The 16,939-nt window shown below is 40.5% G+C and overlaps 2 protein-coding genes across 2 annotated transcripts; one reads left to right on the top strand and one right to left on the bottom strand.

The window, feature by feature from the left end:
* Positions 1-215: 215 nt before the first annotated feature.
* Positions 216-6,208, bottom strand: rplp0 (ribosomal protein, large, P0). The gene is made up of 8 exons (XM_084063570.1): positions 6,180-6,208; positions 3,786-3,894; positions 3,506-3,681; positions 3,024-3,111; positions 2,226-2,372; positions 1,372-1,557; positions 777-917; positions 216-437 (listed from the first exon to the last, which is right to left on the bottom strand). Exons 2-8 carry the CDS (start codon positions 3,837-3,839, stop codon positions 273-275), a joined length of 957 nt encoding a protein of 318 aa, XP_083919696.1. The 5' UTR covers positions 3,840-3,894; positions 6,180-6,208; the 3' UTR covers positions 216-272.
* A 1,420-nt stretch (positions 6,209-7,628) lies between these two features.
* On the top strand, positions 7,629-9,962 carry LOC311049814 (uncharacterized protein). Its single transcript, XM_084063664.1, has 2 exons — positions 7,629-7,918; positions 8,456-9,962. The coding sequence occupies exons 1-2, from the start codon at positions 7,746-7,748 to the stop codon at positions 9,609-9,611; spliced, it is 1,329 nt and encodes a 442-aa protein (XP_083919790.1). The 5' UTR covers positions 7,629-7,745; the 3' UTR covers positions 9,612-9,962.
* The last annotated feature ends 6,977 nt before the right edge of the window (positions 9,963-16,939 follow it).

Here is a 16,939-nt window from a genome sequence, read left to right on the forward strand (position 1 = left end):
TCCCCATTTTAATAATCACTACCCAATACATTTAACCCATAATTGAAGCAGTTGCGTACAGTTTACAAGACACCGACTACAGCTACAAATATCCGACAAAACAAATTGGGAGCACAGCCTTGATTACCAAAAAGGCATTTAAGAAAACATTTAACCTTCAATCATTTTAAATAAAAATTAGGCTAAAGAAGAGATTCCAACGCAAACAGCAGAGATTGATTTTCTTAATTTTTATTGAGTCGTCAGTGTATTCTGTTCGCTGTACTATGAAGTTAGTCGAACAGACCAAAGCCCATGTCATCATCTGACCCCTCTTCTTCTGACTCCTTCGCCTCCTCCTTGGCGGCAGCAGCAGCCGGAGCTGCAGCAGTTTCTGCTGCTGCAGCAGGAGCTGCAACTGCTGCAAAGGCAGTTGGATCAGCCAGGTATTCTTTGACCTGTGGGAAGAACAGGGACACAGTTGGGTTTACATGGCGCTTATTCCAATTATACCAAGTCCACAATGTGGAGGTGTGGAGTAATATGCCTTTCAAAACAAGTTGCACGGCTATATTCCCGACAGTGATGAAAGTGTAACGCTCTCATGTAGCTACAATGTCTGAAACCAAGCGTCCCTGTCAGTCGGGGGGATGTAGACATACAGGGATAGTAGGAACCAAGTTTCTGTTTGCAGGGGGAACGACAACGCAGTACTGCACTGGCTGCATTGTAACTTATCCTGCTGATCCATTGCACTGGTACCTTTTAAAAACGCAATGTGTATAATGTGTCAATACCTTATCTGCCAGGGGGAAGGAGTAGTCTGTCTCCACGGCCACAGCAAGGACCCTCTTGTAGCCATTGATGATGGAATGGGGGATGGAAGCAAGAGTAGGGTACCCAATCTCCAGGCACACGCTAGCAATGTTCCTCACACCCTAACAAACAAAAAAGGATATTTAAATTCACACACACACACTTTTACACCTGTAAACACGCGAGTAACTTAACTATAAGTTAACTTTGCATTGTCAAGATATGCACATATATATTTTATGTAATGTATGAGTCCAAGCGTCCCTGCCTGCCGGGGGATACAGGCAAACAGGGATAGTAGGAAACAAGCTACTGTTTGCAGGGGGAACGACAACACAGCACCAAACAAGCTGCACTGTAACTTATCCTGCTAGTTTAGCGGTCAGTAAAAACATTCTATCAATAAAGGTTCACCCGTGTAGCTAACATTAAGGAGCAAAAACAAATTTATAAAAGGTCAATTGTGGGCACTGCAATTGAGAGGTTGATAGCCTCCCTGTAAACATGACAACTATAAGTAAACTTAACTTTGCATTGTTAAGATATGCACTGTGTGGAGGTTTCCTTGTCACTCACCTCCAAGAACCTGGCTTGTAGAGCCTCCTCAGTAATGTCCAGCACCTCAGGGCTGTATACACTGCCGTTGTCGTAGACCTGCTGGATGATCAGACCGAACGAGAAGGGCGAGATGCCCAGCATGTTGAGGAGCGTGGCCTCGCTGGCACCAACCTTGTCTCCAGTCTTGATCAATCCCACGTCACTCTAGGAGGACAAAAAAAAGTTAGAGAATGTTGATATACTGAAAATATTAATCACCACATCCCATGTCTTCTACTCTGTGCTTGGATTTATGGCACCTCTCACTCTGGTACATTTGCTTATTGACTCATGGGATATACACCATCATGAGCAGAGGCCCACTTAGGCCAACTAGTGTTAACATTTCAATGGATTGTACATTCCTCATTCACTGTAGATTCAATATTTAGCCAAACTCCATCATGTAGCTGTTCACCTCCGCCTCACATTAACGGTGATAGAAGTGCCTACATTTATATTGACATTAATTAATTGTTCATGCATTATTATCCATGAGTCCAGACCAGACTTAAAGTCAACCATTTTGTTTTCCTTTTATCCAGTAATATATATATTATGTAATGTATGAGACCAGCGTCCCTGCCTGCCGTGGGATTCAGGCAAACAGGGATAGTAGGAAACAAGCTACTGTTTGCAGGGGGAACGACAATGCAGCACCAAACAAGCTGCACTGTAACTTATCCTGCTAGTTATGCTGGCAGTGACAAATGTAATTGGACCAATAAATGTCCATGAATAATGTAGTTTACATTAGGAGCAAAAATAAACTTGTTCAATGATGGCATAAGACATCATGGAAAATTTAGCGCATGTCACCCTTTCAAACTTACCAAGATTTCAATGGTTCCTCTTGAGATCTTGGTGGTGATACCCAAAGCCTGGAAGAAAGAAGTCTTCTCGGGACCCAAGCCAGTGTTCTGGGCTGGTACGACTACTTCACAGGGGGCAATGGCTCCAGCACGGGCGGCAGCTGGCACCTGAAGAGACAGATCAGTTTAGCACACCAAGGAGCAGACAAAGATATCAGTCTTCTACATTTAATAATACCCGTCAGCTTCATGAAGGGTGTCATGGTAAACAGACAAATCATGATAAGCAGGAAAGATTGCGTTTCAGGGGGAACGATAATGTAACATTGCACAAACTGCACTTCAACTTGTCTAACAGTAAGGTCCTTTTTTAAATAAAATACCAATATTGCACCTCGACGGGCAGCTAGGGTTTTCTTGTCTCGTCAAAACTTTGTTTAAAAAAAAAACACGACATTGCCATGTTTTTCCAGTAATATATATCATGTAATGTATGAGACCAAGCGTCCCTGCCTGCCGGGGGATGCAGGCAAACAGGGATAGTAGGAATCAAGCTAATGTTTGCAGGGGGAACGACAAAGCAGCACCAAACAAGCTGCACTGTAACTTATCCTGCTAGTTAAGCGGTCAGTAAAACCTTTGAATCAATAAAGGTTCACCCGTGTAGTTTACATCAAGGAGCAAAAACAACTTAAAATGTCAATTGAGGGTGCTGCAATGAAGAGGTTGATAGCTTCCCAAGTTGCTTGCGGCTAGGATACTCCCAAGAAATTGCTTATCAGTTGCACCCGATTATTCAGTGCATCAGATAGTAATTACCTTGTTGGCCAACAGCAGGTCCCTGATTTCAGCCAGATCCTCCTTGGTGAAGACAAAGCCCACATTTCCTTTAATGTGGGGCAACAGCCTAAGAAATAACATAAGCAACAATTAGCTATACAGTAGAGGAGAATGCACAGAACACTACTGTACAGTTAAATTAACACTGGGGATTTTGCAGTGTCGATTGGGGTCCCAGAGTTAAACTTGGTAGACCCCAAATAAAATTGGGGTCTCCGGGCTAATGCATATCAAACAGGGGTTCTTTAATTTAAAAAGGGGTTGAGAATCACAGCTGTAATGTATGAGACCAGCGTCCCTGCATGCCGGGAGATGCAGGCAAACAGGGATAGTAGGAAACAAGTTACTGTTTGCAGGGGGAACGACAACACAGCACCACACAGGCTGCACTGTAACTTATCCTGCTAGTTATGCAGTCAGTACAAACTTGAAAGTGAGAAACAGATAAGTCAGGAACCCACTTCTCCAGGGCAGGGTTGTTTTCCAGGTGGCCACGGATGGCTTTGCGCATCATGGTGTTTTTACCCATCAGCACCACAGCCTTGCCACGCAGAGACAGACGGATGGTCTGCATTTGCTTGGACCCCACATTGTCGGCCCCGACGATGAAGCATTTGGGAAAGTCATCCAGCAGTTGCTGCAAGGTGACAAAGATTTCTACACAATTAAAATAAAAACTTGGACCAATTGGACAAAGGTACGTAGTGAAACTTGGCTTCGGAGTGTCATTGAGCAACTTACGATGATTTTCATGAAGTAGTTGGACTTCCACGTGGCCCTGTCTTCCCTGGGCATCTTTGCAGTGCTTCCAAGGATCGCTTAGCAGCTGGTTTAAAGACAAGGTTGTTATCTGGAAATAAATTAACATATAAGTTAATGTAGCACCAGCAGGGGTCTCACTACAGTGTTTGTTCTCCAGCTCTTTAGTAACAGAAAATTCATTCAGTTGGGATTCCAATTTTATCAAATCAGAAAAGAGAACTCATACAGGACACAGGATTAAGTGAAATTGGAAGTGGTGACAAATAAATGAGCCTGAAACCATGAGATTAAATGGGTACATTTCTGATTGATTGGCAACCCACCTGACAATGTATTCTCTGTTTAAGTGCTGGAAAGATCAATTTTTAACTATAAATGATCACAATTGTCTTAGAATATTATGATCCTTAATGCGCTAACCTGTGTCTAACCATGTCTGCTAAGCAATTACAGTTCAGCTAACGTACCCCCCAGAACTTTGTACAACTCAACGCATGACACTACAGCACATGTGGTCATCCATCTAAAGCTAGCTCTCTGCCATCAAATAAAATGAATTGGCCATTGCAGATGTAATGTCTGAGACCAAGCGTCCCTGTAAGTCGGGGGAAGTAGACATACAGGGATAGTAGGAAACTAAGTTATTATTTGCAGGGGGAACGACAAAGCAGCACTGCACTGGCTGCATTGTAACTTATCCTGCAAATTCATGGCAATGGCATAACTGAATATAATATATGTACCGTATAATAGTGCGTCTATACCCAGAGGGAAGCCTTAAGGAGGTTTAAATATCAACATGAACCAGGGGTCTTCAAAATAGGGAGTCGAGGACCCCTAGGGGGTTCTCAGAGATACTGCAGGTGGGCTGCAAAATCTTGTGATAGACTTATTTTTACTTTTTCATTAACCACTTTAACCTTTGCATCCCTATTCTGGGAGGAACATTAGTCGAATATTGCAGATATACAAGCTCACAACGCATCGCAGCTTGTAAATCTGCGATGCGGTTTGGTGTAGAGCAGGGGTCTTCAACCTTTTCAGGCCAAGGACCCCCTAACTGAGAGAGAGATGAAGCAGGGACCCCCACTACATAAAATTGTGTTGCAGATTAAAGCTTTTCATAGATGTTGGATTCATGTTAATGTGTATTTTCAGACATTTAACGACTATACTTATCAAACTTTCACACTGTACTTGGTCTACTCTTTTTCCCCCCTCTTTGCCGAAAATAGCAGAGCTTGTAGATCGGCTAAAGTCGTCCTTAGAATAGGGGTGCTAGGGTTTAAGTGGTTAATGTAAAACAGATTTGGTGGACCCCCTGTAGCAACTCTGAGGACCCCCTGTTGAAGACCCCTGGTGTAGAGGGAAAACAATCAGACTAAGTGCAGAGCTAAAGGTCAAGTTTACATTTGAGGGTTTACGTGGTTAAGTCTGAAAAGACACATTTTACATAAATCCAAATATGTAGTGGGGTCCCTGCGTTATCTCTCTCTCAGCTAAGGGGTCCTTGGGTCTGAAAAACCTTGAAGACCCTGACATAAACGATCACTTGTCATTACGATTGGCCCCGTCATAGCACAGCTAGCTTAGCCCTCATTCCCAACACATGGTACTGCGTTACATACATTTTCCACTAAAAACATTTTCCACTAAAAAGACCGCAATGTAAACACAACACGTTGTGGGGGTTTCATCCTTTTGACAGATATGTACAAATAAAAATCGTTTGTTCGTGTATGCACAGGAAGTATGTAGCCACTAGTGTTGCCATATTTTGAGAGAGAAATAAGCAATCACGTCTAAGAAAACAAGCCCAAAAGCAGCAACTAGGCCACATGAGTACTATAAACCTTCAGTGTATGCATCGGCATTGAGGCTAATTGGAAGGCTCTAGTCTAGATCTGCCATTTTCAAAAACCTGCAATAAAAATGTGAAATAAGATTTTTTTCTAATAGTGTAACAAATGCTCCCTGGCGCACCATTTGAGAACTACTGTGGTTTGAAAAATTACAAAATATTGCAAACAAGTCTAAATATGCGATATACACGACACGTTAGATACTAGCCCAAAAGACCGCAACTACCATTTACAAACTTCTTGACAGAAGCTCAAAGTCGGCTTATAATAAGCCGACATGGCAACACTAAACGTAGCACATGTGGTCAATGGCTGCCGCTAGATAGCAATAGCATAGATTAAAACAGGCCGCAGACGAGGTACAGAGTCAACCGGACATCTTCGATAACAGAAAATACATTTTTCTGAACCCCAGGGCAACAATTAAAACATTACAGAGAATTCAACGTTAACTATGCTAAAAAAGAACACATTTTAGTTTTTTTTTTGCAGAGCCTGTCGCACTTCTTACCTCGCGTTAGGATCACGTGAAAGAAAGAGAAATGGAAACGGAAGTGCTGAAAATATATTTGAGACAGGCGTCCAATCACAACACAGCAGGGGAGGTCAAGCCTGCGATCATTGGACGGTTCGCCCGTCAATCTATGGAGCCTCGTAGCTCGAGCTGTGCCTGTGACATTTTTGATAATGCATTTGATTTGATTTTAAACTGTGGAGGATAAGGTCAAGTCAAGTAAAAGTCCGGAATTCAAAATTTACTTGAGTAAAAAGTGCAAAGGTATTGGTATCAAAATGTACTTAAAGTACCAAAAGTAGAAAGTACTCATTATGCAGAATGTCCTGTTTCACAAGTTTTCAAATATATAAAAGTTATAAAATGCTTATAAAAAACTCTGATAAAATGTATTTAAAAAAAAGAAAGAAAAGATAGCAGATCTACAAGCTCATAATGCGGTGTGAGCTTGTAGTTAGTTGGTAATGAATCTTTTCGTAAATAATCAAAATCTACAAAGTAACTAACTATACGTTTTCAAATGATTGTAGTGGAGTAAAAGTACAATATTTGCCTTTGAGATGTGGTGGAGTAGAAGTAAAAGTACAGAACATTGAGTAAATGTACTAGTTACTGTCCACCACTGAGTGCAATTAGTGTTGCTGACATGGGCCAAGTTCTGTTAAAATAATAATAAAAAGAAGTTGTGTGGCTGTGGCTGCACAGATGCTATTTGATATATTACTTTCATTTTATTATGTATCAACGTATCAATATATGCGTTTTGCAATTTTGCTGTAATAAGACTTTTGTGAATGATTAATGTTGAATTGTAAAAAAATAAAATAAAATGTTTATCTTGTTATCATTACTTTGTTAATCAGTACTTCATGACATTTTATATGCTACTGTCACAAATGACTACAACAATGTATTAAGTGCACTCCACTTTATGATTTCTCTCTCTCTCTCTCTCTCTCTCTCTCTCTCTCTCTCTCTCTCTCTCTCTCTCTCTGTCTCTCTCTCTCTCTCTCTCTCTCTGTCTCTCTATCAGCGGTAGAACACAGTGGAGCAAAAACTGAAGGACATGGTTGCCATGTTGGCTTATTATAAGCGACCTTTGGCTTCTTTTTCTGTAAAGTTGCTAGTAAAAATAGGGGTTTTGGGGTCTTGTTTCTAAAGTGTACTCGCTTACTCGCTTAAACCAGTGCAGTGGTTCTCAAATATTTTTATGAAAAGTTTTATGCCAGGGAGCATTTGTGTTGTTATAATGTTTCAAAACATATTCCAAATATTACACATTTTATTTGAAGGTTTTTGAAAATAGCAGATGCATAATATGTTTAAAAGTGCTCATGTGATGTGACCTAAAGTTGCTCATTATTGGGCTTGCTTTCATAGTTGCTTATTTCTCTCACTAAACTTGGCAACACTTGAGTGCGGAAGTGACAGACAGCAGCTTCCAGTTTGAAATAAGTCTCTTTCTTCTGATGAAGAAACGGCTCTCACGCCAACAACAGTTGGCGTTTTACCGTTTTATTTATCGTTTATGTCAATAATAATTGTAACTTTTGCAAGGCAACAATGGCACTAGTACTTCCCTCAGAAGTCTGGGTCCACGTGTTTGGATGTCTGTCGACAGCAGACAAGCTGAACGTTCGCACATGCTGCACATACTTCAAGAACCTTGTGGATAATCCTTCTCTTTGGAGAGACACTTCTGTGGTTCTGACGTTTAACACTGGCAGCAGTGGCAGGTATACAGTCAGTGGTGTAAAGTACATTTACTGAAGTACAGTACTTTTTTTTTAATTTACTGGAGTATTTCCTATTTTCAGTACTTTTACTTCTACTCCACTACATCTCAGAGGCAAATATTATACTTTTACTCCACTACAATTATTTGAACACTTTAGTTACTAGTTGGTCAGTCAGTTGTAGATTTTGATTATTACTACAAAACATAATATAAGCACTTCAGCCCCATTTAATCTTTGGCTATTTGAAAATGGCCAATCTACAAGCTCACAACGCCTTGCGATGCAACGAGTTGTGGGCTTGTAGAACTATTTTCCAAAAAATGTTGTACATATGAATCGATACCTTTTGAAATGGGACATTCTGCATAATGAGTACTTTGGGTGCTTTAAGTAGATTTTGATGACAATACTTTTCTACTTTTACTCAAATTAATTTTGATTACAGGAATTTTACTTATAACAGAGTGTTTCTACTTTGTAGTATTGATACTTTTACTTAAGTAAATAAATTGAGTACCTTTTCCACCACTGCAGGTACAATGTTCAATTCTGGGCCACGCTTCGTCGCAGGAAAATCAACAGTGTGGTGATGCAAAGCACCAAGGCAAAGGACTGGAAACAGCTTGCTCTGTCGCTTCCAGGCCTTAATACCATCATAATGGACGATATCTCCCAAGAAAGCCTTGATCTTGTAAAGACATTTACGAACTTGAGATGTCTAGCCATTAGACCTAAGTGCTCTGTGTCGTTGATGTGTGATTCGATTGTATGTCAACCCTCACAGCTGACTCACTTAAGCGTGTGCAATGTTCATTTTCGTGGTCCAACATTCAGAACTCTAATTTCACAGTACAGGAATTTGACGTCCCTCATCTATCATCAAAACACCAGTGATCCAGTTGAAGCATTTAATTCCATAATTAGCAATTTACCCAAGCTGAAGCATCTTTCCTGCTCAATGAATGTGGAGCCTTGGATGGTCTACTTGAAGAAGTACAACTACAATCTTCCCACCAGCCAAGAACCCTGTGCACTTCCTTGTGGTCTGACCTTGACCAGTTTGGAGATTGTTGACTATACGGACCCCTCACTGTCCAAAGACATAATGAGATTCATGCCTTACCTACAGCGCCTTGCTGTGTATTACAAGCACACACGTGGTCAGAGGAATATAACAGGGGCGGAAGACGTCAGTCATTTGAAAACATGGTTGACTGACCTCTGTCAGTTGTCAGCGCTTGTCATTGTCAGAGGGCCTCCTCCTCATGAGTATGTCAACTCCCTTCCAGACACAGTGACAAGTCTCACGCTCTGTGCTGGACAAATATCATCACAGGACATGGAAACCATGGCAGCACGTATTCCAAACCTCCTCCACCTGCACTTAGACCCTTGGCCAGAATTGTTTTTGGGATCTTGCACTGATCGTATCCCACAGCTGTTTCCTCAGCTCAGAAGCCTCAAAATTTGCCACGGGCGCTTACCAAATAAAGATTTCTTAAGCCTTCACCGGCTGCAGAATCTGGAACGTTTGGAGATTCTAGATGCCCATCTAGATGCCTGTGCCAGACCTCATCTTCTGCAGCTCAAACATAAGCTGCAGAATTTGACAAACTACAGAGTCCAAGTTATCACTTCTCCATTCTGGAGAGATCCGCTGGCCTGTTCCTGTCCTCATCAAATCTTCTGAGTTTCTAATCTGTGGTGCAATATTAGAATTGCAGAGGCACTATGTTTGTGGTTCTCATTTAAATGTTCATGTTGGACCCCCAAATTGATATGTATTTGGCCACAAATCCTCATTGAAAATGAGGGGTTTCTCTTATGAGACTAGGTCACATTCTGCAGTCTGCACACATACAACTGCTGTGGCATATTGCCTATCTGTTGTCAGAAGTCTGTATGTTTCTCCCTCCCTGTGTCACCCAACTCTAGCAAGTGTATATAGCAGTTGACATTTTCCATCATCTTTGTAATATGTTTTTAACCACAAAGGTCACCGTCAAATTAACTGATTTAAGTTTGCAGCCCTGATCATTCATTGTGCCATATATTATATATAATCAATTTAATTTGGTTTTTGATTGATTGAATACTTTATTAGTCAGAAATCTAAACAGCACAAGGTACAGTCAGATATTAAGGCTAAAAGGATAACACAAAAAAGTCCTGGGGACTTGTTTCCATTGCGGTCCTATGTATTCAATAAAACAACACTGATACATATAAACAAATACAAAACACTATAGGTATGTACAAAGGAGAAAAAGGAAAAATGTCGGCAGTGAATGTCACATCCTTTCTAAGGGAGAATTGCATTTTTGAAGGGATGGTGTCAGGGCATTCCACATTTTGGTTGAAGAGTAGTAGAATGAGAATTTACCCATGTTTGTTCTATAACTGTATGTGTCCTATCCTATCGATCGATATAGATAGTATATTTAATATATAGATTTGAAAAAAATGTAGGGTGGCATTTCATCCTTGGCCTGGCCCTAGTGGGAATGTGCGTGCAAGGTTTCAATGCAATTGGACACGCGTTCATGATTTGAGGCTTTTTGTTCAAAACAGGCCACTCCTGTAAACTTTGGAAGCCAATCTTAGCCAATCAGGATGGAATATGAAAAATCTAACAGATCTGTCTTGATTACATGACTATACAGATAATGTGTACTGATTTGCATGATGTGTTTTGGATGGTAATATAGAAAATGTATTTTGCAAAAATCGGCACTATAACAGGCCGATGTGAACTGGCAGTTCACAAGCCAGCCAGTTCACATCAATGTGAACTGGACCGACTGGTCCAACGGTGCCGGAGATTAGCTGTCCACAGATGGACGGGTGGACACACGGACACATGGATGGACACACGGACGGATGGATGGACGGATAGGGGACAAAACATATTCTCGGCCACGCCCTCAGCCTGGCGGAGACAATAATGCACCTTGACTAGAAATAATGAGGCGGTGAAAATAATTAGCCCAATGATACGTTTCACAACAGTCAAAGTAACATGTGACCAAAGTTTGAACAAATGTCTCGATTTGAATTTGAGTATTTGTAAGACTTTAGTTTTATCAGATCTTATCCACCGCTCCATGTGGTCTTCTGTCAAATACTACCCCAACATGCTACACTGTACATACAAGTATTATACACAGCGTACATATGCATAGATGAACGGAGGCTTTCACATCCATACACACACACACACACACACACGTGAGCATGTGTGTGCATACTAACCTTATCGTTTTTTCCTTTCTCTTCTGCACTGTAACTATCTGTAATTTGTATTGTATAATATGTGTTTCCTTTGCTTGATGTTCTGTGTAAAGCACACTGAATTGCCTTGTTGTTGAAATGTGACATATAAAACTGCCTTGCCTTGCCTGTAAAACAAAAGATGTCCCATTCAGGTCTAACATTAAAACATTAAAAAACCTAATGGTGTAATGTAATTGTAGTCACGTACAAGGACAAGACCACTTTGGTTGAGGTTTGGGTTGTGTAGTTAACTTGCCATGATGTAACTCACAAAGGTGGACAAGAAATAAAAAATTGCTCCATTGATTAGAAATTGATAATTCAAAATATGCTCCTCATTGACAAACATAATACGGTGAAACAGCTCTCAAAGTCACTCTTTTAGTAAGTAAATAAACACAAACAAAGCTGATTCAGACAACAGAACATCACAAAACCCAGTACTGTAGTTTTTATAAAAATGTCAACTTCCTGTTGATTTTGCTATTTGTTTTCAGCAGATTCGGATCTTCCAAAATAAGTACTTGTGGTGATATATTTTCTTAAAATAAGTGTGTATATTCCCATAATAATTACTATAGTTTATTTGTTCAGTAAACAGAAAAAAACATTTTCAGGTCAGGATACCAATTACCAATCAGCAGAGAGAACTCATACAGGACACAGAATAAACAAAATTTAAAAAATGAGCTGACAAAATAACCTGAAAGTGTATTTTCAGTTTTGCTAAAGGGCTGGAGTTGGAGACCCCTGTTACTGAATCCTACTAATTCAATACAATTCAAACAAGCTTTATTATTGCTATAAGAAAACATGAAAACTAATCAAACAATCAAAACAAAGAAATGTACATTGAAAAGGGGATGGAAACACCTGTCACATTGCAACTTGGAAAACTTGATTACAAAACCATAAAATGTATTTGCTGTTAGAAATAGTTAAATACATGTAGGGCGCAAGGGTAGCTCGCTGGGCTCATTTAAAAGAGCCTTAAAAACTCACCTTTCAGGAGGCCAAAAGAGGAGGTACAGTAGTACCATTTTCCCGTTAGACAGCCGACCCCCCCCCCCCCCCCCCCCGTTCTAGTACATATTTTTTCCCCCTTTTTAATTTTTTTGTTGTACAGTGTTATTCTTTGCTGTTTTTTTTTTTTAATATTCGAACTGTGGTGCCACTATATATGTCTATGAATTGAATACCAAGGCCCTCATTGGAAACAAGTCCGCAAGGACTTTCATCAACGGACCTGTTAGACAAAGTATTTTAAATCTAACTGCTGTTTTACATTTTTTGCCTAATAAAATATTTAATCAATCAGCTTGGTATAAAGCTTTTGAAGCAAATAGCATCACTGTAAAAGTCCATGATCTTCCCAAAGGAGTTGGTCTTCGAAGAAGATGCACCACTGGCTTGTGATATCCCACAGCCACAGGTCGAGGTCTTTGAAGGAGATGCACCACCAGCTTGTGATTCCATGATAAACATGGTATTGACACTATACACATTACATGACTAATAATAAGTACTCAAATCGGTACCCATTATTTCTGGGATCATGATGTAGCAGTTTGATTTTTGCTACTACTCCTACAAAGATCGGTGGATCCTTTCAAGCCCACCCAATGCAAGATGCCTTTGCAGTATTAGGAATAGGTATTAATTACTAACTGTGCCTCCCTGATCTTCCCACAGGAGGGGGTCGTGACTCGTGCCTACTGTAGAGCTCCAGACAGACATGGTATTGACACTACACATATATACATACATACATACATACATACATATAAATTACACAAATCAGTGCACATTATTTCTTAAAGGGATATTTCACTTTAAAAGAAAATTGTACTCGGGCTTTTGTGAACACCCAAGACAGTTTTTAAGTTGCTCGATTTAGTATTTAGATATTCGATATTCATTTTATCAGACACGCCCCCTTCCTATACAAAGCCATTGTGTTTATATTTTTATTAGATTTTTCAAAAAAGGACAGACATAAGGAAAAAAATATATAGAGAGAAAGAAAAGAGAGCATAAACGAAGACAAAAAAATAATTTCAAAACAATGATAGTCATTACAATAAGTTTACACTGCTAGATGAAGCATATGTGGAAAGTGGAAGGCATACAACTGTCCAATAGGTTCAGTGTGATATTTAGGCAAGGTGGTCTAAAAGTGGCTGCCATATGTCGTAAAATTTGTTAGAATTGTCCATCATGTCACATCGAATTCTCTCCATATGTAATATACAGGTAAGTTCAGATAACCAAGTTTTAAAATGAGGCACAACATCGGATTTCCAGAGTCATAGAAGTCTTAGATCATTTTCTTCGCAATTACCATGCCATACATTATTGTGCTTTGTACAGAGACATTGTGATTTGACAATAAATGAGAAAAACCAAACAGTGCAATCTCTGGGTCAGGTTTAAACACGCATCCATATAGATCAGAGAACCATTTAAATATGTCACACCAAAAGGTATAAAGTTTTGGACATGTCCAGAACAGGTGGGTCAGAGAGCCTTCTGCCATTTTACATCGATCACATAGTGGGGAAATGGTTGGGAATATTCTGTGCAATATACAAACCCATTGTAACTTCAAACTCCATTTTAACCATGATAGATTCATCAAGAACACCCGTTCTTGTGTAATGCTGACTTATGCCACAATTGGGTGAGTGACACTTCTAGTTGTATCTTGTAGCACCTAAGGCACTATAGTGTAATCTAGTGTAATCTGGGCTAGTCGTGTACGTTCCGACAGCTAGAGCTGTGGGGAATACTTAAAGTGAGACTCAGACACAAAGGGGTTAACTGATTGCCGGCTATTATATTGAAAAACAATAACATAAACAAACAAACAACAATATGGAAATACAAATAGTTGGTACCAAAACTGTAGCAATTGCTTGGCCACTCAATTTTCAAGTTCACTGTATCTATCTGTATCGGGTGCACCCTTCTAACTTGAATCCTCAAGCATCAATATTAAATTCAAGTTAGTTTCTGTTCCTGTTAAATCAAATGGCAAAAATCAAAATAGGACAATTGCATCATACAAACATCCACCCTTTGCAATAAGGTAACGATGTCACCTCTCAGTCACAGTTCCCAGTTTGAGGGATGAGAAGGTAAGGTAAAGATTCAGTATATGTGTTAGGGGTCAGAGTTCCAAGGATAAACCATGAAGGTAGGTGTCAGTATAAGTGTCAGAGTTCCAGGTGGGTTCCAAACCGTATGGGGGTAAGTATCCGAGTTCCACGTTCCAGGGGAATTGTGTGTGTGAGGGAGAGAGGGTGAATTGGGAATACTGCAGCTGAGGGTGGGGGAGTCTGCAGAAGTGAAATATCCCTTTAATTCTGTGTGCAGGTCCTATCAAAAGACGAGCATAAAGATTCGACTAGACATTGCGGAGAGCCGCTCGCAGGACAGCATCCACTGCAAGACAACCGACTGCGACGGCTGGTATATCAATGAGTTCTACTGTGAGGTCTGCCATCAACCCAACTGCACCCGCTGCAAGGTAATAGTCAAAACCTGGATGGCTGTGATTGGATCCAATGTCTGTGTAAGACAGAGATCTGTTGGGCATGAGGTGAGGTGTCCGCGCTGCAATGTCATTTTGCAGAAATTCAACGATGGGTGTGACTGGTTACAATGTCTGTGTAAGACAGAGATCTGTTGGGCTACAAAACAGGCTCGCTGGGGACCAGGGATAAACGCACGCACACACACACACAAATGCACACTTTACACTCATATTCTGTAGTCTAGAGACAGTCACATGCACACATATAAACAAGAAATGACAGTCATAATATACCAGCTTGCGGGAGGCTTTTTCTGCCCCAATCTGCAGCACAAAATGTAAAAGTTGTCTTTAAAATAAAAAAAGCCCTAAGGCTTGCTGCAGGGGGGGGGGGCGTTCAGAGTATGGGAAAGGGGAAAGTATCCCCATTGGCTTAAAGGACAGCCAATCACACAAATGTGTCGAATGCAAATCTGTAATGTGTCGAATGTAAATCTGTAATATGTTGAAAGTTGCTCTGTCTCTTCCTAGACCAGCTTTGCAAGCTGGTAATAATGTTATCTGTAATCTGCTGGCTGTAAATGTGGAGTCAACAATCAGTGCTGTCACCCCAACTGCAAAAACTGCCACTGACAAGGAGACGTGTCAGCAAAATGCTGATGAGTCAGGCCTCACCTGATGGGTGAACTATCCCTTTAAGGCAGTTGAATACGTTGTGATGTACAGTATGATATGAGTTGATTTTGGAGAGAGAACGTTATTTGGTCATTGTCACGGAGTTAATATGTGTGCTCTGCAAAAAAATCAACTGCACCCGCTGCAAGGTAACACAGTCAAAACCTTAGCGTTAACTCCAAAGAGTGAACCAAATGAAACCGTAAAAAAAACGTAAAGACCCACAAAGGGTCCATTTGGTTGCCGTAAGGGTCCTTTTGGGTCCATTTGTACACTCTTCTGTGTTAAACTGTCAACTCTAGATTCTAATGCATACTGTATGTGTGCACAGCCGATGTGTGCATGGAACGGTGGAGAGTTGGATACTGGTACTTGTTATTATGATGCTCTAGTCACACTGTTAATATACCAACTAGCTGTGTTACCAACACAAAGAATAAAGATCCATGTTTTACTAGTTTTTGTGATTAAAAAAATGTGCTTAAGAAATTTGACAGTGCAAGTGTTTGTAGACCACCCATAGTAGGGGAGGAATTAAGTGTCATAAAAGCTAAATTTGGAGAAGAAGGGGTTATGGTAAAATAATTGGCCACTCAAAAAAAAGAAAATGAAAAAAGATAGGAACAACACAGTAAGTGAGTTGAGAGTCAATGTACTGTTTGTGTTCGGCAGGCCATTCATACAGGGATGTTCTGTAAAGAATACCAGGATTACCTGGTCTACCGAGCAGAGTCCGAGGATGACAAGGCGGCCAAGCAAACTATGGACATGTTGAGGTAGGTTGACCTTTTATATTTGACAGTGCAAGTGCAAGACCGGAATTAAGTGGCATAAAAGCTACAATTGTAGAAAAAGGGGTTACGGTAAAATAATTGGCCACTCAAAAAAAAAGGAATACCAGAATGACCTGCGCAGCCGAGCAGATACTGATATGGAGGCCAAGCAAACCATGGAAATGTTGGAGGTAGGCTGACCCTTTATTTTTCTTCTATAATTTTTATCCCGCGATTTTTGTAACCCATTTTTTTTCACCCGGTGCCAATTTCCTAAGTGATCCTGGGCGCTACACCAGCCCTACACCAGTCCCCCACAGCCTGGGGAGGCCAGGGCCGAGCTCATGCTTCCTTCAGTGCATGAGCCAACTGACCTTCTTGTCACCTGAGAGGGGGGAGTCTCCCTGGTAGGACGTAGGGCGTGGAAGGAACACGTTATTCAGGCTGACCTTTTAAAGAAGTATTTTCTGGTGGAACGTTTCAGTGAATGTGCGATGCAGTTCTTCATAGTTCCACACAATGCAAGATTTTCCAGATAAACATTTAAACTAGCCAGCAACTAACAACAGCATGGAAGAAAAATAATATTTAGGTAAGAATGAGAATAATTTGCTCTCTAACGGATAGGCAAAGTTGTACTACTTTTTATCTAAATGTGTACATTTTTGTAAACCTGTCTGTTAGTCCAGGCAAACTAGCGTTATACATCAAAGTCATTTTAATAGAATTCTTTTCACCATACATCATGTCTATGAAGTGTCC

The sequence above is a fragment of the Gymnoscopelus microlampas genome, assembly GCF_963454915.1.
Source record: "Gymnoscopelus microlampas genome assembly, chromosome: 7".
NCBI lineage: Eukaryota > Metazoa > Chordata > Actinopteri > Myctophiformes > Myctophidae > Gymnoscopelus > Gymnoscopelus microlampas.

What these genes read in the sequence shown, in the direction of transcription:
- rplp0 (XM_084063570.1), bottom strand. Translation starts at nt 3,839, where the DNA reads ATGCCCAGGGAAGACAGGGCCACGTGGAAGTCCAACTACTTCATGAAA. An exon ending in ACCTGCTGTTGGCCAACAAG is followed by an intron (nt 2,373 to 3,023) that starts GTAATTACTATC and finishes CTGTCTCTTCAG; the next exon opens with GTGCCAGCTGCCGCCCGTGC. An exon ending in CCTTCCCCCTGGCAGATAAG is followed by an intron (nt 438 to 776) that starts GTATTGACACAT and finishes TTCTTCCCACAG; the next exon opens with GTCAAAGAATACCTGGCTGA.
- LOC311049814 (XM_084063664.1), top strand. Translation starts at nt 7,746, where the DNA reads ATGGCACTAGTACTTCCCTCAGAAGTCTGGGTCCACGTGTTTGGATGT. An exon ending in AACACTGGCAGCAGTGGCAG is followed by an intron (nt 7,919 to 8,455) that starts GTATACAGTCAG and finishes CCACCACTGCAG; the next exon opens with GTACAATGTTCAATTCTGGG.